The sequence below is a fragment of the Salvelinus fontinalis genome, chromosome 8 (assembly GCF_029448725.1).
Source record: "Salvelinus fontinalis isolate EN_2023a chromosome 8, ASM2944872v1, whole genome shotgun sequence".
In the NCBI taxonomy this organism is placed as follows: Eukaryota; Metazoa; Chordata; class Actinopteri; order Salmoniformes; family Salmonidae; genus Salvelinus; species Salvelinus fontinalis.
In genome coordinates, this window is record NC_074672.1 from 33433840 (window position 1) to 33456084 (window position 22245).

The 22245-nt window shown below is 42.1% G+C and overlaps 1 protein-coding gene and 4 non-coding genes across 5 annotated transcripts in view; 4 read left to right on the forward strand and 1 right to left on the reverse strand.

The window, feature by feature from the left end:
• LOC129861111 (NUAK family SNF1-like kinase 1) overlaps positions 1 to 22245 on the reverse strand; it is a 71342-nt gene that overhangs the window by 9910 nt on the left and 39187 nt on the right. The window contains exon 4 of the mRNA XM_055932252.1: positions 20253 to 20318. Within this exon, the coding sequence (XP_055788227.1) occupies positions 20253 to 20318 (66 nt within the window). The remainder of the gene's footprint in view (positions 1 to 20252; positions 20319 to 22245) is intronic.
• On the forward strand, positions 16777 to 16847 carry trnag-gcc (transfer RNA glycine (anticodon GCC)). The gene has a single exon. It is a non-coding gene; the product is annotated as a tRNA-Gly (tRNA).
• trnag-gcc (transfer RNA glycine (anticodon GCC)) lies at positions 17200 to 17270 on the forward strand. Its single transcript has one exon. It is a non-coding gene; the product is annotated as a tRNA-Gly (tRNA).
• On the forward strand, positions 17904 to 17974 carry trnag-gcc (transfer RNA glycine (anticodon GCC)). The gene has a single exon. It is a non-coding gene; the product is annotated as a tRNA-Gly (tRNA).
• Positions 20024 to 20094, forward strand: trnag-gcc (transfer RNA glycine (anticodon GCC)). The gene has a single exon. It is a non-coding gene; the product is annotated as a tRNA-Gly (tRNA).

Sequence of the window (22245 nt, forward strand, 5' to 3'; positions counted from 1 at the left end):
AATAGGCTGAGAGAGGCTGGACTGAGGGCCTGTAGGCCTGTTGTAAGGCAGGTCCTCACCAGACATCACCGGCAACCGCGTCGCCTATGGGCACAAACCCACCGTCGCTGGACCAGACAGGACTGGCGAAAGTGCTCTTCACTGACGAGTCGCAGTTTTGTCTCACCAGCGGTGATGGTCGGATTCGCGTTTATCGTCGAAGGAATGTGCGTTACACCGAGGCCTGTACTCTGGAGCGGGATCGATTTGGAGGTGGAGGGTCCATCATGTTCTGGGGCGGTGTGTCACAGCATCATCGGACTGAACTTGTTGTCATTGCAGGTAATCTCAATGCTGTGCAGTGCGTTACAGGGAAGACATCCTCCTCCCTCATGTGGTACCCTTCCTGCAGGCTCATCCTGACATGACCCTCCAGCATGACAATGCCACCAGCCATACTGCTCATTCTGTGAGTGATTTCCTGCAAGACAGGAATGTCAGTGTTCTGCCATGGCCAGCGAAGAGCCCAGATCTCAATCCCATTGAGCATGTCTGGGACCTGTTGGATCAAAGGGTGAGGGCTAGGGCATTCACCCCAGAAATGTCCGGTAACTTGCAGGTGCCTTGGTGGAAGAGTGGGGTAACATCTCACAGGAAGAATTGGCAAATCTGGTGTAGTCCATGAGGAGATGCACTGCACTACTTAATGCAGCTGGTGGCCACACCAGATACTGACTGTTACCGCCCCTTTGTTCAGGGACACATTATTCCATTTCTGTTAGTCACATGTCTGTGGAACTTGATCAGTTTATGTCTCAGTCGTTGAATGTTATGTTCATAAAAATATTTACACATGTTAAGTTTGCTGAAAGTAAACGCTGTTGACAGTGAGAGGACGTTTCTTTTTTTGCTGAGTTTATTTGGAAACATCCATAACAATGAGCTAATGAGGCGCGATTTCGTGTGGCATAGAAAATGTGCTCACTCTTCAGGACACTGTTGTTCATAGGAGCTAGCCAACAACAAAGCTAACACAATCACTTCAAACTGAAGCCGGAAAGACTGCAAACTAGCTGTACTTCGTTTAACTTTTTTTCGAATTGACATGTTCGTATATATCCTAAAAAATTATGCCAGCTGATTCATGATTTCGACTGGCTGAGAAACGCTGCCTGCCTGCTTCGTCCCGACCCCTACACGTTCATTACTATGGGACAGCTGGAGATCGAATTTGAATATTTAAACAATGTTGCAAACGTCGGAGACAGACCGCAAGGTTTATACAAATCTCCGCTGTTGAAAATGAAATGTTAGTCCAAAAGAAATGTGAGATGTCTAGGTGCTTTCTATAGTGGAGATAAAGTTTATAACTTGATGAGACAGTGGATTGCGCAGTCAGATGGAACAGAGTAAATAGACATTAACATCATAGATTTAGCAGGTGGTAACTTGTGGAATAGACGCCAGCTGGAATGCGCTTTTAACCAATCAGCATTCAGAATTAGACCCACCCCTTGGATTTTTGGACACTGTTTTAACTAACCTCCAGACGAGCTTCAATTAAATACAACTCTCCTTCCGTGGCCTCCAACTACTCTTAAATGCAAGTAAAACTAACTGCATGCTCTTCAACCAATCGCTGCCCGCACCCGCCCGCCCGTCCAGCATCACTACTCTGGACGGTTCTGACTTAGAATATGTGGACAACTATAAATACAGTTGAAGTCGGAAGTTTACATACACCTTAGGCAAATACATTTAAACTCAGTTTTTCACAATTCCTGACATTTAATCCAAGTAAAAATTCCCTGTCTTAGGTCAGTTAGGATCAACACTTTATTTTAAGAATGTGAAATGTTATAATAATAGTAGAGAGAATGATTTATTTTAGCTTTTATTTATTTCTTCACATTCCCAGTGAGTCAGAAGTTTACATACACTCAATTAGTATTTGGTAGCATTGACTTTAAACTGTATAACTTGGGTCAAACGTTTCGGTTGCCTTCCACAAGCTTCCCAGAACAAGTTGGGTGAATTTTGGCCCATTCCTCCTGACAGAGCTGGTGTAACTGAATCAGGTTTGTAGGCCTCCTTGCTCGCAAACGCTTTTTCAGTTCTGCCCACAAATTTTCTATAGGATTGAGGTCAGGGCTTTGTGTTGGCCACTCCAATACCTTGACTTTGTTGTCATTAAGCCATTTTGCCACAACTTTGGAAGTATCCTTGGGGTCATTGTCCATTTGGAAGACCCATTTGCGACCAAGCTATAACTTCCTGACTGATGTCTTGAGATGTTTCTTCAATATATCCACATCATTTTCCTTTCCTCATGATGCCATCTATTTTGTGAAGTGCACCAGTCTCTCCTGCAGCAAAGCACCCCACAACATGATGCTGCCAACCCCGTGCTTTACGGTTGGGATGGTGTTCTTCGACTTGCAGGACTCCCCCTTTTCCTCCAAACATAACGATGGTCATTATGGCCAAACAGTTCTATTTTTGTTTCATCAGACCAGAGGACATTTCTCAAAAAGTACGATCTTTGTCACCATGTGCAGTTGCAAACCGCAGTTTGGCTTTTTTATGGCGGTTTTGAAGCAGTGGCTTCTTCCTTGCTGAGTGGCCTTTCAGGTTATGTCGATATAGAACTAATTTTACTGTGGATATATGTACTTTTGTACCTGTTTCCTCCAGCATCTTCACAAGGTCCTTTGCTGTTGTTCTGGGATTGATTTGCACTTTTCGCACCAAAATATGTTCATCTCTAGGAGACAGAACACATCTCCTTCCTGTGCGGTATGACGGTTGCGTGGTCCCATGATGTTTATACTTGCATACTATTGTTTGTACAGATGAACGTGGTACCTTCAGGCCTTTGGAAATTGCTCCCAAGGATGAACCAGACTTGTGGAGGTCTACACATTTTTTTCTGAGGTCTTGGCTGATTTCTTTTGATTTTCCCATGATGTCAAGCAAAGAGGCACTGAGTTTGAAGGTAGGCCTTGAAATACATCCACAGGTACACATCCAATTGACTCAAATTATGTAAATTAGCCTGGCAGAAGCTTCTAAAGCCATGACATAATTTTCTGGAGTTTTCTAAGCTGTTTAGAGGCACAGTCAATTTCATGTATGTAAACTCCTGACCCTCTGGAATTGTGATTCAGTGAAATATAAGTGAAATAATCGTCTGTAAACAATTGTTGGAAAAATAACTTGTGTCATGCACAAAGTAGATGTCCTAACTGACTTGCCAAAACTATAGTTTGTTAACAAGACATTTGTGGAGTGGTTGAAAACAAGTTTTAATGACTCCAACCTAACTGTATGTAAACTTCCGACTTCAACTGTACCTAGGTGTCTGGTTAGACTGTAAACTCTCCTTCCAGACTCACATTAAGCATCTCAAATCCAAAATTAAATCGAGAATCGGCTTCCTATTCGCAACAAAGCATCCTTCACTCATGCTGCCAAACATACCCTCGTAAAACTGACTATCCTACCGATCCTCGGCTCACAGATCACTGCACCTGTACATAGCCCATCTGTAAATAGCCATCCAACTACCTCATCCCCATACTGTATTTATTTATTTATCTTGCTCCTTTGCACCCAAGTATCTCTACTTGCACATTCATCTTCTGCACATCTATCACTCCAGTGTTTTATTGCTATATAGTAATTACTTCGCCACCATGGCCTACTTCCCTTATCTTACCACATTTTCACGCAATGTATATAGATTTTTTTTCTACTGTATTATTGACTGTATGTTTGTTTATTCCATGTGTAACTCTGTGTTGTTGTATGTGTCAAACTGCTTTGCTTTATCTTGGCCAGGTCACAGTTGTAAATGAGAACTTGTTCTCAACTAGCCTACCTGGTTAAATAAAGGTGAAATAAAAAAATGCATAAAAAAATTAGGCACTAAGGTGTGGTAAATGGCCAATATCCCAGGGCTGTTCTTATCCACAACGCAACGCGGAGGGCCTAAACACAGACATTAGCCGTGGTATATTGGCCATATATCACAAACCCCCGAGGTGGCTTACTGCTATTATAAACTGGTTACCAACATAATTAGAGCAGTACAAATAAATGTTTTATCATACTGATATAACACGGCTGTCAGCCGTGTTCGAACCACCCAGTTTATTATTGTGATTATAAACCTTGTGGAACGAGCCCTGAATGAGTGTTTGAAAGTTTGAATTATGTCTGTGTATAATTGTATGTATGGGTATGGCATTTAATTTATTTTGACTGCACATCAACATTTAAGCATTTATCTACTTACTGTCTATTTATTGTTAGTATATCCATATTGTCTGTTAACGTAAATGTAATGATCCTTAATCTGAAATTAAATGAATTATATAGTCCATATTGTAGTTTGTCTTGGTGTTTTATGGTTTAGTTGTTTTTCAGAAACACTTTACTGACACTTCACTAATAATCAATATCCTTTGCTGATAGTGACTGATGTTGACTTTAGTACTGCTGCCATATTGCAGCAAACTCATCTAAATCTGATCATTTGTCATTAAATGTAGGACATCAAATTAACTTCAACCATTATCCTTTAATTAGAACTATATAAAATAAGGCTTCCCATCCATTGCATTAAGTGACAGCTCCACTTCTGGGAACCACACCTTTTGTAGTGACTTATCAAATTCAAAATGCATTGATTTCTAAGAACTAGAACCACTAGTTCAAGGCTCTCCAAGCCTGTTCCTGGAGAGATACCCTCCTGTAGGTTTTCACTCCAAGCCTGTTCCTGGAGAGCTACCCTCCTGTAGGTTTTCGAGACCTAACCCCAGTTGTAACTAACCTGATTAACTTATTAACCAGGCAATTATTAGAATCAGGTGCGCTAGATTAGGTTTGGAGCGATAACCTACAGGGCAGTAGCTCTCCAGGAACAGGGATGGAGAGTCCCGCACTAGTCCATCTTCAACCTGTAATAGGTTGCTGTTAATCACAATTATATAAAATGGAATGTAATGGGGGCCGAACCACCCGTCCAGTAAAAAGCCAGTAGAATCCCTATCTTGAAGAGCAGACTGTAGGACCTTCCACACCATTTTTTTAAAGGATTTTTAAAAGTTCCAATTGGGCATTCCAAAAGGTAAAGGTAAAGTTCTGTTTTAATGTCCATTCAGAATGTTCTGTGGTCCTCCCACGGTAGGCACGCTCTAAGGCTCCAATCCAGTGATTGCAGTAGGCCTCTCCTGGGTCGTGTTGTACCGAGTGGAAGACAAATATTCTGTCAGCAGATGGCACTGTTGTGCTACAGTGCCATAGAGCAAAATACAATAGACCTCAACCATAGGCCATATATCTGAAAGTACCTTACTCTCTCCAAATATGATCAAACAAAATCGTACTGGAATGGAGAAGTAGTTAACTTTTGTGAAGGCCACCTCTGTCTGAACTCTGGAAGGAGCTGAGGTGGTGGTTGAAGGAGCTGAGGTGGTGATTGAAGGAGCTGAGGTGGTGGTGGTTGGAGGAGCTGAGGTGGTGGTTGAAGGGGCTGAGGTGGTGGTTGAAGGAGCTGAGGTGGTGGTGGTTGGAGGAGCTGAGGTGGTGGTTGAAGGGGCTGAGGTGGTGGTGGCGGTTGACGGAGCTGAGGTGGTGGTTGAAGGAGCTGAGGTGGTGGTTGAAGGAGCTGAGGTGGTGGTGGTTGGAGGAGCTGAGGTGGTGGTTGAAGGGGCTGAGGTGGTGGTGGCGGTTGACGGAGCTGAGGTGGTGGTTGGAGGAGCTGAGGTGGTGGTTGAAGGAGCTGAGATGGTGGTTGAAGGAGCTGAGGTGGTGGTTGAAGGAGCTGAGGTGGTGGTGGTGGTTGGAGGAGCTGAGGTGGTGGTTGAAGGAGCTGAGGTGGTGGTTGAAGGAGCTGAGGTGGTGGTTGCAGGAGCTGAGGTGGTGGTGGTGGTTGGAGGAGCTGAGGTGGTGGTGAGGGAGCTGAGGTGGTGGTTGAAGGAGCTGAGGTGGTGATTGTAGGAGCTGAGGTGGTGGTTGAAGGAGCTGAGGTGGTGGTGGTTGGAGGAGCTGAGGTGGTGGTTGAAGGGGCTGAGGGGGTGGTGGCGGTGGTTGGAGGAGCTGAGGTGGTGGTTGGAGGAGCTGAGGTGGTGGTTGAAGGAGCTGAGGTGGTGATTGTAGGAGCTGAGGTGGTGGTTGAAGGAGCTGAGGTGGTGGTTGAAGGAGCTGAGGTGGTGGTTGAAGGAGCTGAGGTGGTGGTTGAAGGAGCTGAGGTGGTGGTGGTTGGAGGAGCTGAGGTGGTGGTTGAAGGGGCTGAGGTGGTGGTGGCGGTTGACGGAGCTGAGGTGGTGGTTGAAGGGGCTGAGGTGGTGGCGGTGGTTGGAGGAGCTGAGGTGGTGGTTGGAGGAGCTGAGGTGGTGGTGGTGGTTGGAGGAGCTGAGGTGGTGGTGGTTGGAGGAGCTGAGGTGGTGGTTGAAGGGGCTGAGGTGGTGGTGGCGGTGGTTGGAGGAGCTGAGGTGGTGGTTGGAGGAGCTGAGGTGGTGGTTGAAGAAGCTGAGGTGGTGATTGTAGGAGCTGAGGTGGTGGTTGAAGGAGCTGAGGTGGTGGTGGTTGGAGGAGCTGAGGTGGTGGTTGAAGGGGCTGAGGTGGTGGTGGCGGTTGACGGAGCTGAGGTGGTGGTTGAAGGGGCTGAGGTGGTGGCGGTGGTTGGAGGAGCTGAGGTGGTGGTTGGAGGAGCTGAGGTGGTGGTTGAAGGAGCTGAGGTGGTGGTTGAAGGAGCTGAGGTGGTGGTTGAAGGAGCTGAGGTGGTGGTGGTTGGAGGAGCTGAGGTGGTGGTGGTTGGAGGAGCTGAGGTGGTGGCAGTTGAAGAAGCTGAGGTGGTGGCGGTTGAAGAAGCCGAGGTGGTGGTGGTTGAAGGAGCTGAGGTGGTGGTTGAAGGAGCTAAGGTGGTGGTGGTGGTGGTTGAAGGAGCTGAGGTGGTGGTTGAAGGAGCTGAGGTGGTGGTTGAAGGAGCTAAGGTGGTGGTGGTGGTTGAAGGAGCTGAGGTGGTGGCTTGAGAGGTGATGGTGGTTGAATTCAGGTTGTAACAAAACAAAATGTGGAAAAAGTCAAGCTGTGAATATTTTCTGAAGGCACTGTATACCCGGGAATAGGGCCACAATTCTTTCATGGCAATATAACAAGATAAACCATTACGTTTTTACGATGCTAAGATTGTAAAAACGTGTAGTGGTCAGGAGGCCTAAGTCTATGCACTTACAGGATCAGCTTATGGTTGCCATCGATGTGCCACAAAGAATTTGGGCCTGCAACTCTGTACTGCCTCCAGTGTAGCCGCTGCTGCATGGCTCTCCTTGCAGCTCGCTGGGGGTTGACACGGATCAGACTGTCTGACCCTCTCCCGCTGGTCTCGAACACCCTCTTCTCTTAAGCGTGCCCTCACAGACTCAGCACCAAGTTCTTCATTCTGGCCTATCAGCTCTTTTGATCCTCTTATCCAGTTGAGAGTCTGACAACAGTGAGTAGGACCTGAAGAACTGAAATTAACTAAATACAAAAGAACACAAAGATACATTAATCAGGAATGTGTTAAAATCTAGGGAGGATGTAGAGATCTCCCACTAGTGTTACAATTGCTTTATTCAATTACGATAATTTACCTCATGTGCCACTTGACCACAGAGAGTGACACATTAAGAACAGCTGCCATTTGTCTGATAGTCCATATGACAATCTATGAGGAACTCAAGCTGCTCATTGTTGATCTGATACCGCTTTCCCACCAAAGGGGCTTGATAGGCAACTAAAATAAAAAATACAATAAATCATTAATTATGATATTATTAACATACACTCCTAAAAACTTTTTTAGATTAAGACTTAGCAACATACAGAATTTAAGAACAGCATTAGAGATAGGCCAACCAAAATGTTTTTCGTTGATTGACTTTGCTAGATAAAGGCGCAGACTTGACACAGGACAAGTAAAATGATACAATCTCTGTCTTTGCCATGCCTGCCATTCAAAAAAGTATACAATGTAACAACTTGCCATCCTGTTAAGGTTCCTGTTGTTGGATGTCCTTTATCTCTTGCAGGAACTCTGCAACAGCGGGCCATCACTTCATCAATCAAATTACCGCTTGCCCACCGAAGGCTCAGCAACATGGTCTCTAGCCTGAAAAATAGACAGCAGACCCGATTGGTCCAGTGCATTTTCTTTTTGTGTAGCTAAAAACCCTTGAAGTGTTTACTTGTCTAATCTGTGCCAACGCTCAGCGCCTCCGACCTATGATGACAATCGATCATTAACAGGCGATGCAGTTTTAACTACAAACTAGCTAAAAAAAAAAAGGGTTCTTCATACAGACATCAATATAGCTGCTGTAGCTAGCTGGTTAACGTTTTTATAGATTCTATAACTAGCTATATGATGAACAATTAACGTTAGCTAGCTATCTTGATTTCCATTTAATGTCAACGCATGGCAGGCAGATCTAGCTAGCTAACATCTTATATTATCTTGCTAAAAGTTACTGTAGCTAGCTAATATTAATTTAAGGTTACCTGGCTATTGATGGCTGAAGTCCATCTCTTCTGTCCATGACCAGCAGTCTGGTGCAATCACAGATGGTAGATTTGCAATTTTCGGCTAAGTGTTAACTAGCTAGCTAATTTTACCTCAAAGGAACAGTTAGCTAACTTTACCCCAGAAGAACAGAAAGTTGAGCGAACGTGAAGACATACATGAGAGAATGCTCCGTTGGAGAATTGGGCAGAGTCCTAACAACCTTTATGCAAATTAAGATCATTACTGACTAAATATATTACTCATTGCATATGTATAGATGAATCGCTGTGACATGAAATATCAGTGATAGTGTAATCAATCTGTAATAACAAACTATTATGTGATGTGCAGTCATAGTCATGTCTTGATTGGTCAACAAGCTTATAATTTTTGACACGCAAAGACCCTAACAGCGTTCCATAGTTTAATGTAGTCTTCAAACAAAGACTTCAGGTTACAGCTAGCATAAACAGACTGATTCCCAATTCAGAAACAGCCTAATGTATAAACACCATGACCCCTGCAGTCTCCTTGGTAATTTAAACATGCATCTGATTTCTTCAGTGAGTGTGTGATTTCGATTCTGATGCAGTGTTAAAAAGGCCAGCCCTTATTATGCACTTTCGGCACCCCTGAACTATACGTTTAAGGTACTTGCCCAACACCCCTTACTTTCTCATTAGTGGTACCTACAAGTCACCCCACTTGTATCAGCCAATCACAGTTCGCCAATCCCTGTGCACCTCACTGAATCCCGCACCTGTCTTCAGAGTGAGATTGCGGTCAAAAGAGAACCGGCTTGTTGGACTCTTTCCAATCAATCTGTTTGTGACCTGTGCTTAAAACCAGTTAGTGATCCCTTCGCGTGCCAATCCATTTAGCGGGATCGATTTGACAACATCCAGTGAAATTGCAGAGCGCCAAATTCAAACTACATAAATATCAATATTCAAGGTTCACGAAAATATAAGTGTAATACATCAAAATAAAGCTTAACTTCTTGTTAATCCAGCCGCAGTGTCAGATTTCAAAAAGGCTTTACGGCGAAAGCGATTACCTGAGGACAGCGCCCCGTATACAAACACATGAAAATCATTTTCAACCAGGCAGGTGGCGACACAAAAGTCAGAAATAACGATATAATAAATGCCTTACCTTTGAAGATCTTCTTCTGTTGGCACTCCAAAATGTCCCAGAAACATCACAAATGGTCCTTTTGTTCGATAATGTCCTTCTTTATATCCCCAAAATGTCAATTTATTTGGCGCGTTTGAATACAAAGTATCTAATAAGTTACCTGTAAACTTGGTCCAAACATTTCAAACAACGTTCCTAATTCAACCTCAGGTATCCTAAAACGTAAATAATCAATAAAATTTAAGACGGGATAAACTGTTTCCAATACCGGATAAAAACAATGTGAAGCGTGTTCCAGTTCACGCTCACCAAACAGCAGAGTCCACATGAAGTGACACTTACAAAGAACAGCCATACTTCTTAATTTCTCAAAAGAAAAACATCAACCAATTTCTAAAGACTGATGACATCTAGTGGACGCCATAGGAACTGCAACCAGGTTCCTATTAAATAGGGCCTCAATTTTTATTTTGCCTGGATGGTTTGTCCTCGGGGTTTTGCCTGCCAAATCAGTTCTGTTATACTCACAGACATTATTTTAACAGTTTTAGAAACTTTGGAGTGTTTTCTATAAAAATCTATAAATTATATGCATATCCTAGCTTCTGGACCAGAGTAACAAGCAGTTTACTTTGGGCACGCTTTTCATCCGGATGTGAAAATACTGCCTCCATCCCTAAGAAGTTTAAGTAAGTGTAAATACTGTCCGACATGTCTTTGTGTATTTAGTTGGGTGTTGCTTCGACAGTCGAGATATTTACTATGTTTGTTACATTTATAGAATCATTCCTTTTCCATGTGCGTCATGCTATTTCTAGCCAGCTAGCCTAGGTGCTAACAAGTCATGCTAGCTCATAATGCTGTGTACCACATGCCTTGTTTAAGATAGTAAATTCATATTATTCTGTTCATATTGTTAGGTTGTCATATGTTATTATATTGTCTGGTAAGTTAATAGCCGTGTTTATGGACATTTAAAGTATTTTTAGGTAGCCCCCTGAACTGTTAGCATGTAGCTAATTTAGCCTGTGCCTTTCCTTGTGGTGCAGTTACTATTCCACGATGGTGGTGGTCACATGCAGTTGCACATGCGCAGACCGTAGTTACGTTGCAGTCACTTTCAGTTGCTTGTCAGTCTACTACTCTGTCATTAGATAGACACCTTTCTGTGTTTGCAAACTTGCCGCACGAGGGCGGAGAAAAATAATTTTCAAAAGCCTCTATTTACATGTTGATTATGAGTGCATTTCACACTACTTTTGGATTATAATTGTATTTTAAGGCTCGTATGAGTGTCCTGCTTAATATGTTTCTATCATCATCGCAAATCAACTAGATCATGTACATTATATAGTACTTTCATATGCTGTATCAAAAATAGTTATTTTGCAAAGATCATAACCAAATATAATCTTAACGACTGTTCAAGCAAGAATCAAAACATCATTGTAAGTGTATGAGAATCGCCAAAAAGTGATTTTGTTTAGAAGTAATAAAAACGTAAATCTAGGTTATGTTGAAAGGGCGTACATGGCGATAACTTTCTTACTGCCGCCAAGTGTCAAGTGCATATGTGCGAGTAGAGTGCTGAGTAGAGTGTTGGAGGCTATTATGTAAATGACATCGTCGAGGATCGGTAGGATAGTCAGTTTTACTAGGGTATGTTTGGCGGCGTGAGTGAATGAGACTTTGTTGCGGAATAGAAAGCCGATTCTAGATTTAATTTTGGATTGGAGATATTTAATATGAGTCTGGAAGGAGAGTTTACAGTCTAGCCAGACACCTAGGTATTTGTAGTTGTCCACATATTCTAAGTCAGAACCGTCCAGAGTAGTGATGCTAGGCGGGCGGGTGCGGGCAGCGAACGGTTGAAAAGCATGCATTTAGTTTTACTAGCGTTTAAGAGCAGTTGGAGGCCACGGAAGGAGTGTCGTGTGGCATTGAAGCTCGTTTGGAGGTTTGTTAATACAGTGTCCAAAGAAGGGCCAGATGTATACAGAATGGTGTCGTCTGCGTAGAGGTGGATCAGGGAATCACCTGCAGCAAGCGCAACATCGTTGATATATACAGAGAAAAGAGTCAGCCCAAGAATTGAACCCTGTGGTACCCCCATAGAGACTGCCAGAGGTCCGGACAACAGGCCCTCCGATTTGACACACTGAACTCTGTCTGAGAAGTAGTTGGTGAACCAGGCGAGGCAGTCATTTGAGAAACCAAGGCTGTTGAGTCTGCCGATAAGAATACGGTGATTGACAGAGTCGAAAACCTTGGCCAGGTCGATGAAGATGGCTGCACAGTACAATCTTTTATCGATGGCGGTTATGATATCGTTTAGTACCTTGAGCGTAGCGGAGGTGCACCCGTGACCAGCTCGGAAACCGAATTGCACAGCGGAGAAGGTACGGTGGGATTCGAAATGGTCGGTGATCTATTCATTAACTTGCCTTTCGAAGACTTTAGAAAGGCAGGGCAGGATGGATATAGGTCTATAACAGTTTGGGTCTAGAGTGTCACCCCCTTTGAAGAGAGGGATGACCGTGGCAGCTTTCCAATCTTTAGGGATCTCAGACGATACGAAAGAGAGTTTGAACAGACTGGTAATAGGGGTTGCAACAATTGCGGCGGATAATTTTAGAAAGAGAGGGTCCAGATTGTCTAGCGCAGCTAATTTGTACGGGTCCAGGTTTTGCAGCTCTTTCAGAACATCAGCTATCTGGATTTGGGTGAAAGAGAAGCTGGGGAGGCTTGGGCAAGTAGCTGCGGGGGGTGCGGAGCTGTTGGCCGGGGTTGGGGTAGCCAGGAGAAAAGCATGGCCAGCCATAGCGAAATGCTTATTGAAATTCTCGATTATCGTGGATTTATCGGTGGTGGCAGTGTTACCTAGCCACAGTGCAGTGGGCAGCTGAGATGAGGTGCTCTTGTTCTCCATGAACTTTACAGTGTCCCAAAACTTTTGGGAGTTAGAGCTACAGGATGCAAATTTCTGTTTGAAAAAGCTAGCCTTTGCTTTCCTGACTGACTGCGTGTATTGGTTCTTGACATCCCTGAACAGTTGCATATCGTGGGGACTATTCAATGCGATTGCAGTCCGTAGTGTGTTATATTGGAAAAGGGTCTATTGGTGTAGAACTAGCCTATGCTTATCAGTGGTAATTCTCAGTTGTGTGCGTTATTTACCTGAATGCTACTTTGTTGTATTCAGTCATATAACTGGTTTTACTGTCTGGTCATTACAGTGTTCATGGCAATGCACAGATATGTTATTACTGTATCCTACACGGTATATTCCTACAGTTTGCAGTATGTGAATATACATTATATATAGCCTATTTTGACATTCCAGAGATGCCCTGTAGGCTATTTACTTAATGTTATTATTTTCCATAGAACCACTTACAATGTTTACTGTCTATGAGTGTGGTGTGGTGAACCCTTAGATCAGTAATTAACCTTTCTGAAGATATCTTGTACCTGTTCTTGCTGGACAGACCTGTAGTGGCTGAACCGTATCCACTGGCACCTGTAGTGGCTGAACCGTATCCACTGGCACCTGTAGCTCTCTAGTAATGCCCGTTATTCATGGTCCACCTGGATCAGCCTTTAATATTTTACACCCAGTACCCCATGCCTCTGGGCCGAGGTTGCCCTTACGCATAGTTCTAGGATCACGTGGAAAACCCCTCTGTGGCTCCCTTATTAAACTTAGAAGTTTCTGCAGCTTACTCTGACATCTCTCCTTCCAAAGTAAGTGGACTTTGTGGAGCCAGAGTGCCTTTGTGTATTAGTTTATGCAGCTGTTGTAGTCCTATTTAAAAACCTCTTAATAAGGATCCGCCCTTTTTTTCCAATTTTCGCCTAAAATGACATACCCAAATCTACCTACCTGTAGCTCAGGACCTGAAGCAAGGACATGCATATTCTTGATACCATTTGAAAGGGAACACTTTGAAGTTTGTGGAAATGTGAAATGAATGCAGGAGAATATAACACATTAGATCTGGTAAAAGATAATACAAAGAAAAAAGCATGCATTTTTTAAATTTTATTTTTTGTCCCCTCATCTTTGAAATGCAAGAGAAAGGCCATAATGTATTATCCAGCTCAGTGCAATTTGTATATGCCAAGTTTTTAGACTGATCCAATGAACCATTGCATTTATGTTCAAGATTTTGTATCAATACTGCCCAAATGTGCCTAATTGGTTTATTATTAACTTTAAGTTCATAACTGTGCACTCTCCTCAAACAATAGAATGGTATTCTGTCACTGTAATAGCTACTGTAAATTGGAGAGTGCAGTTAGATTAACAAGAATTTAAGCTTTCTGCCAATGTCAGCTATGTCTGTCCTGGGAAATGTTTTTGTTACTTACAACCTCATGCTAATCACATTAGCCTACGTTAGCTCAACCATCCCACGAAATACCCACCGATCCTGAAGAGGTTCTATTTAACAATCCCTTGTTAGCTGCTTACAACTTTTCAACTTTTATCCAACTGGTATTCCGTAACTACAGTATGTTAGTATTTTACCTCCTAGTACTATGCCATGTTACATTAGCCTGTTTTATCGTGTTTACTTTGGTGTTGTTTCTCACTAGTCACACTACTTGCTATTGAAACCTACAGGCCTGAGATGGCCGCAGGTAGCGAGTTAATTAACCTATCTAATATGTCCGCTGTTTCCTGTTGTTATTATTGTCATGTGACAATTCCAAGATGGCGGCCCCTATAGCCTTGTTTATATTAGATTTTAGTATGCTAACCGGAATGCTAACATTCAATGCTAATTTATGGTTTTACTTTTATGTTATGTTAGCTTATATCATTTTCCTACTAGCTTATTAGCCTTTCAGCTATAATACTTAACCTTTCCTTACTAGCCTGTAGTGTTAGTCTAGCTGTTCATTTGTGCTAGTAGCTTTATAGTGTATACTTTATTCTCTAATAGCCTGTTTCTAATAATTAGCTGCTATTATTTTTAGCTTCCTAAAAAGTTATTGTCTATTGCCAATGGGCTTTACTCCCATTTAAATTTTTCCTTTATTTAACTAGTCAGTCAGTTAAGAACTAATTCTGATTTACGATGACGGTCTACCCCAGCAAAACTCGGACGACGCTGGGCCAACTGTGCGCCGCCCTATGGGACTCCCAATCACGGCCGGATGTGATACAGCCTGGATTCATACCAGGGACTGTAGTGACTCCTCTTGCATTGAGATGCAGTGCCTTAGACTGCTGCGCCACTCGGAAGCCCATTGCTACTATGCTGTTAGCCTTGCTGCTATTAATCCTATTATTACAGTGTATTAGCCTGTATAGCATTACTTCTGGTCTATTATTACCATTGATGGTATTACACTGCTATTGTTGTCTACCCCATTAGCCTTAACCATTTTAGCAGGTAGCCTAGCTATAATTAGACAAGCTGGCCAGCAACCCTCTGGAAACTGGGTCGAATCCCAGCTCAGACAGAGTGCCCTTGACAGAGTGCCCAGTGCCCTTGAGCAAGGTACTTAACCCCCTACATTTACTCTGCACGGTGGCTGACCCATTGCTTCCAGCTCCTTGTGGTGTGTGTGTGTCTCTTGGGTTGTTGGGTTATGAGCATAAACACACATTTCCAATGTCTGTAAGGTAATGGATAATAAAGTACATCTAATCTTATAGCCCAATTTGTAGCCTATGTTTTTACACTGCTATTCCTTAGCTATTATCCTGCCACTGTAGCACTATTGTAATTGCTATTAGTAGACCATCATTGAAAATAAGAATTTGTTCTTAACTGACTTGCCTAGTTAAATAAAGGTAAAATAAAAATATGAGGAAAGGACTGTTCTACAGCGTAGGAACAAAATGTGCAGTGCATATTCTGCTGTCCTATTGCGCATGCAACTGTTTGCAGTAACTTCTTTGTTGTAATATCCAAAACGTATGTGGCAATTTCACCTATTAATGATTCCAGCTTCAACCATTAGAGGAGAATATGTTAAACTGGCCTTGAATCAGTGTCTAAGGGCAACTTGCATACCATACAGAATGGCATTTTCCGCATTGGTCTGAATAATACCCACTGTGGTGAGGAAGTATGGAAGCTGCTGAGAGAAAAGTACGTAGTCTGTTTTCTTTAACTCTTAGCCAGTGTGTGTGACTTTTATTAAAACCCTCTGCTTTCCCAGATTTGCAGATTCCGTGTATTCCATCGTGCTGTGCAACCATATAAGGGGAGTACCGGCCATAAAAGGAATGGAATGACTTCAGGGCTGGGTTATAGGAACTGACACCATGTCTTTAGGCTGGTTCTTAGCGCATGCCTTCACAATGCAGCACATTTCACAGCTTTGGCTTTCAGTCAACACAGAGTTATTTTATTGTGTTTTCCAGCTTGACAGTTAAAACTAACAATGAAAACTCTGGTGCAGCATACAAAGAACATGGTCCTTGTCAAATCAATGACCAATAAGTATTTGTCTCAAACATTAATCTGTAGTGATGGGCACCGATATGGAAAGTCCATATCAGCTGCATTTTTCCATTTGATATCAATATAATATAGGAATATAGGAAACACTTTACTGTAGGCTACATATTGTTTACCCCAGTTGCAATAAAAAAAGAACAACATTGCAACTGTGTTCAGTTTTTTGTCAACGTCCATATCTCTGTGAAGTCCAGTCAACTGGTTACCTATTAGGCCAGGTGTGAATGTTCTTGGAGTCTAAAACCTACCCAAACAGTTTGAATACAATGGGAAGCCCATCTGCTGTTTATGTCCAATCAGCAGGCAATTAACTATGCTATGTTAAGAGCAGATGACAATGTCTGTGAGAGGGTTTTGCGCATGGAACAGTCATGTATGCTTGTTTACGTAATTAATGTATATTAATTAACAGGAAGGATTAGGAAGGATGAACCATTATTACTATATGCCTTGCAACTGCATTTTCTCACTCATCCTCAATGGTTCAGAAAGAGGTCTAGGGAAGTGGAATTCAGTGTTCATAGCAAGTGAAACAGATAATAAACAGAAATGAACAAACACAAAACACACGGACAGAGCCAAACGCATGCTCTATTCAAACTCCGAAGTCTAGACAGTCGTATCACCAAGGCATTGGTGGTTCAGTGGTAGAATTCTCGCCTGCCACGCGGGAGGCCCGGGTTCGATTCCCGGCCAATGCAAAGACTTGTTTTGAAATGTTGTTGGATATTCGCATTGAAGTAATTATTTACACATTTTTAAACAGCAGCTACATGATCTTATGGATTACATTTGAAACTCAAGTTAATTATGGCTATAGCTCTGGAATCATTCTTTTTAGATCCCTCCGGTATCTCAAATAAGTTTATTTTCAAATCCATGTCGTAAACAGGCTGATGTCCACAATCAGACATTAATCATACCACCTCTCAAACCTTTACATTTTTCACAAATGCCTTAACTCCCATCTGCTCCCCCCTCCAACTTGACCCGTCGTCCCCTTTCTATTTTCATATTATATGAGTATAGGGGACGGCAGTGTACTCTATCAAAGCATTGGTGGTTCAGTGGTAGAATTCTCGCCTGCCACGCGGGAGGCCCGGGTTCGATTCCCGGCCAATGCATGTCTAACTTTTTCAAAAAGTATTTTAGGATCGACTCAGAAATGTTTCAATATATAAGTACCATTTATTTGCTTACATACACTACATGGCCAAATGTATGTGGACACCTGCTCGTCAAACATCTCATTCCCTTTGCTGATTTTAATTCAGATTGTTTACTGGTCACATGTACGTGATTGTAGGGTCGAGTGAAAATCTTAGCCTTCGAGCTTCAACATGCAGGTATTGTGTGTAGATTAATGAGGGCAAAAAACGGTTTAATCATTTTTAGAATGAGGCTGTAACGTAACAAAATGTGGGAAAAGTTAAGCATTGTAGGATTTACTCCGAAATAAGTACTAGTAGAAAATATTAACTTTTCTTTTGGATTGCATTTGTCAACAAGTTAATTATTGCTAAACCTCTAGAATCATTCTTTTAGATCAGTCAGGTATCTCAAATATGTTTATTTTCACATCCTCGTTGCAAACAGGCTGTAAGTACTATGTAACAACACTCTAATTACATTGTACTGCCTCTCATTTAATGGTCCTTCGAGACGGATAGCTAAATAGTAACTCAACATAGTTCAACTTCTGGTTCACTTCATCGAGACTGTTATAATACTCTCGCGGAGGTTTTATCCCTATCAAAGCATTGGTGGTTCAGTGGTAGAATTCTCGCCTGCCACGCGGGAGGCCCGGGTTCGATTCCCGGCCAATGCATGGTTTCCTTTTTTGGGGGGGCATTTTGGGATCTACTCACATAAATTCTGGAAATTTCATTCCAACCATGTCCAATATATAAATAAGTACCATGTATTTGTTTTCATACACTACATGTTCGAAAGTATGTGGACACCTACTCCTTTAAAAATAATAGAAGTAGCACTATATACAGTGATGAATAAATAAATGTCCCTTGGGGTGGAGGCAGAGTAAAGACTAGAAGTCGACCGATTATTGGAGGACCAAAAAAAGGTGAGACCGATTAAATCGGCCGAGATATATAGATATATATTTGTAATAATGACAATTAGAACAATACTGAATGAACAATGAACATTTTTATTTGAACTTAATATAATACATTAAAAAAATCCATTTAGTCTCAAATAAATAATAAAACATGTTCAAACTTGTTTAAATAATGCAAAAAACACAGTATTGGAGAAGGAAGTAAAAGTGCAATATTGTGCCATGTTAAAAAGCTAACGTTTAAGTTCCTTGCTCAGAACATGAGAACATATGAAACTTGGTGGTTCCTTTTAACATGAGTCTTCAATATTCGCAGTTAAGAAGTTTTAGGTTGTAGTTATTATAGGACTATTTCTTTCTATACCATTTGTATTTCATAGACCTTTGACTAGTGTCAGCCTAATCTCGGGAGTTGATAGGCTTGAAGTCATAAACAGCGCTGTGCTTCAAGCATTGCGAAAAGCTGCTGGCAAACGGAGGAAAGTGCGGTTTGAACGAATGCTTATGAGCCTGCTGCTGCCTACCACCTCTCAGTCAGACTGCTCTATCAAATATCAAATCATAGACTTAATTATAAAATAATAAACACAGAGAAATACGAGCCTCAGGTCATTAATATGGTCAAATTCAGAAACTATAATTTCGAAAACAAAACGTTTATTCTTTCAGTGAAATACGGAATCGTTCCGTATTTTATCAAACGGGTGGCAACCCTAAGTCTAAATATTGCTGTTCGTTGCACAACCTTCAATGTTATGTCATAATTATGTAAAATTCTGGCAAATTAATTACGGTTTTTGTTAGGAAGAAATGGTCTTCACACAGTTCGCAACGAGCCAGGCGACCCAAACTGCTGCATATACCCTGATTCTGCTTACACTGAACACAAGAGAAGTGACACAATTTCAGGCACCACATTGATTATATGCAACGCAGGACAAGCTAGTTAAACTAGTAATATCATCAACCATGTGTGGTTTACTAGTGATTATGTTAAGATTGATTGTTTTTTATAAGATAAGTTTAATGCTAGCTAGCAACTTACCATGGCTCCTTGCTGCCTGCACTCGCGTAACAGGTGGTCAGCCTGCCACGCAGTCTCCTCGTGGATTGCAATATAATCGGTGTCCAAAAATGCCGATTACCAATTGTTATGAAAACTTGAAATCTGCCCTAATTAAATCGGCCATTCCGATTAATCGGTTGACCTCTAGTAAAGATTGTTGAGGGGGTGGGGGGAATGATCAGAGGGAGCAGCAAAATGACCATTGAGGGGATGGAGGGTATGACCACAGGGGGAGCAGCAGAAAGACCATTGAGGGGGTGGAGGGTATGACCACAGGGGGAGCAGCAGAAAGACCATTGAGTGAAATAAAAACAAAAAGTAATAATATGCATATTAACAACTGCAACACGTTGGGGTGGGGGCAGAGTAAAAACTGTTGGGGGGTGGAATGACCATAGAGGGAGTAGAAGGGGGGAGCAGCAGGATAAAGAATGTCCATAGGGGAAGTAGCAGGTAAGGTAAGTGAGAGTTAAAGGTGTGTGGGAATGTCCATAGAGGAAGTAGCAGGTAAGGTAAGTGAGAGTTGAGGGCGTGTGGGAATGTCCATGGGAGCTATATCAACCTATTTACAAACTACTTCTCTACATTTTTGTTCTATGTCTCTTAAACCCCTTCCAGTCTTTCTCTCCTATTTTCAACTCCTTCTTCCTGCTTCACTCCTACCTTCTCCTTGTCCTTCACGCCACCCTCACTGTGTTGTGAGCCCTGGAGAAAATTAACAGAGCAGCTCAGCATTGGTGGTTCAGTGGTAGAATTCTCGCCTGCCACGCGGGAGGCCCGGGTTCGATTCCCGGCCAATGCAGGCATATCTTTTTAAAATAACTACCCTTTACACTCACTGGATGACAGGCACAAGGTCTTCACCATAAGCGGAAAATCTGTAGAATCACATTTTCAATATACCAATAGGAGGGTTTGATTTTAACCGATTTCTTTTTTAAATTCTTTGTGTGTTCTCACCTTGACGTTCAGGTCCTGGTCTAGTAGAATGTTCTCCAGCTTCAGATCTCGATGGACCACACCATTCTGAAGGAGAGGGAAAGAGACAATCAAGTAAAGTACCACTATTACACACAGATCTTTACACACGCACAGATTCTTCACCCCCTTGATGTTTTTCTAGGAAGACACTGCTGTGTTGATTTAGGAACTAGAGAGCAGATGACATTTACACAAACATGGCCTGAATACTTAAGTGGAGGTCCAGTGTGTGTTTGTGTTTCGTGTGTGATATCAATCATTTTGTAACACAGTTGCTGTATAGAGATTCAAGAGAAATAGGGAACAGATTAAGAGAACAAAAGAACAGCTTGAAAGAGGCGAGATGAAAATGTAATTGTCTAATTGACATTGAAAGTTAATTCTCGTGATATGCGTGTTTGATTCAATGATTAATCCACGAGCATACAGTACTGGTGAATGGTCAACAGTATACAGTCTGAGTGTGTGTAAACCTGGTCTGTGTTTGTTAGTCTATTCATAGCCAGGGCTTTGTTTAGTTTTTGTTTCTGTTTGTCTTTCAATTAGCTTTCCTTAATTATTTTGGATTGTTCAGTAATTCCTCCTTCTGTCTTTCATTGTATTATCACAATTAACAATCCAGCTCTATAACAAATCCAACATGGACAGATGATATCTCTAATGTAGTATAACGATATTAAAGAGAGAGGGAGAGAGAAAGAGCGGGTTTGAGAGTTTGCTACAGGAAAAAATGAATAGCACAGCAGAGGTCAATTCAGGCGAAGAGTGAATGTGAGAGAGCGAATAAGATAAAGAAACAAGGAGGGGGGGAGAGAGAGACTGAGACATGAATAGGGAAAGAGAGAGTTTTCTGTGGCATGTCTTTAAAAAAAGTTCCTTTTCCCCTGAAGCCTAAATACTTCCTGCTAAAGCTGCATACCTCAGAAGCATTCTAAATAATTCATGCGTTCCAGAACATTCATGTCTATTTTAGAACACTATTTGAGGTCAGACACAACTAGAGGATGCAGCATCAAGCTCCAAAGCTAAAATAGCAAGGGGTGTTTTTTGTTCTTCATTCTAATGTAGTGGTTTGGGGTTGGGGGATAGATGGGGGGGGTAAACATGCTTTGCAAACTCCAAATAAAATGACCAACATAATTTAGCCATCGGGTGTTAAGCAGTATCTATGAGCTAGCTCTGGTGTGCACACATGCATATGGTTTATTCCACTGAAGAGCTTTATACCAAAACTCTGCCAATAGGTGTTCACTATTTCCTAAGTCTCCTATTTCCTACATTTCTGCACCAACTAGGAAATGTATCTTTTTAACTTTTACCACAACACAGATTCTATAAACTAAGAATGTGAAATGTCCGAGTAATAGTGGAGAATGATTTATTTCAGCTTTTATTTCTTTAATCACATTCCCAGTGGGTCATAAGTTTACATACACTCAATTAGTATTTGGTAGCATTGCCTTTAAATTGTTTAACTTGGGTCAAACGTTTCAGGAAGCCTTCCACAAGCTTCCCACAATAAGTTGGGTGAATTTTGGCCCATTCCTCCTGACAGAGCTGGTGTAACTGAGTCAGGTTTGTAGGCCTCCTTGCTCGCACAAGCTTTTTCAGTTCTGCCCACACATTTTCTATGGGATTGAGGTCAGGGCTTTGTGATGGCCACTCCAATACCTTGACTTTGTTGTCCTTAAGCCATTTTGCCACAACTTTGGAAGTATGCCTGGGATCATTGTCCATTTGGAAGACCCATTTACGACCAAGCTTTAACTTCCTGACTGATTTCTTGAGATGTTGCTTCAATATATCCACATAATTTTCCCTTCGTCATGATGCCATCTATTTTGTGAAGTGCACCAGTCCCTCCTGGACAAAGCACCCCCACAACATGATGCTGCCACCCCCGTGCTTCACGGTTGGGATGGTGTTCTTCGGATTGCAAGGCTCCCCCTTTTCCTCCAAACACAACAATGGT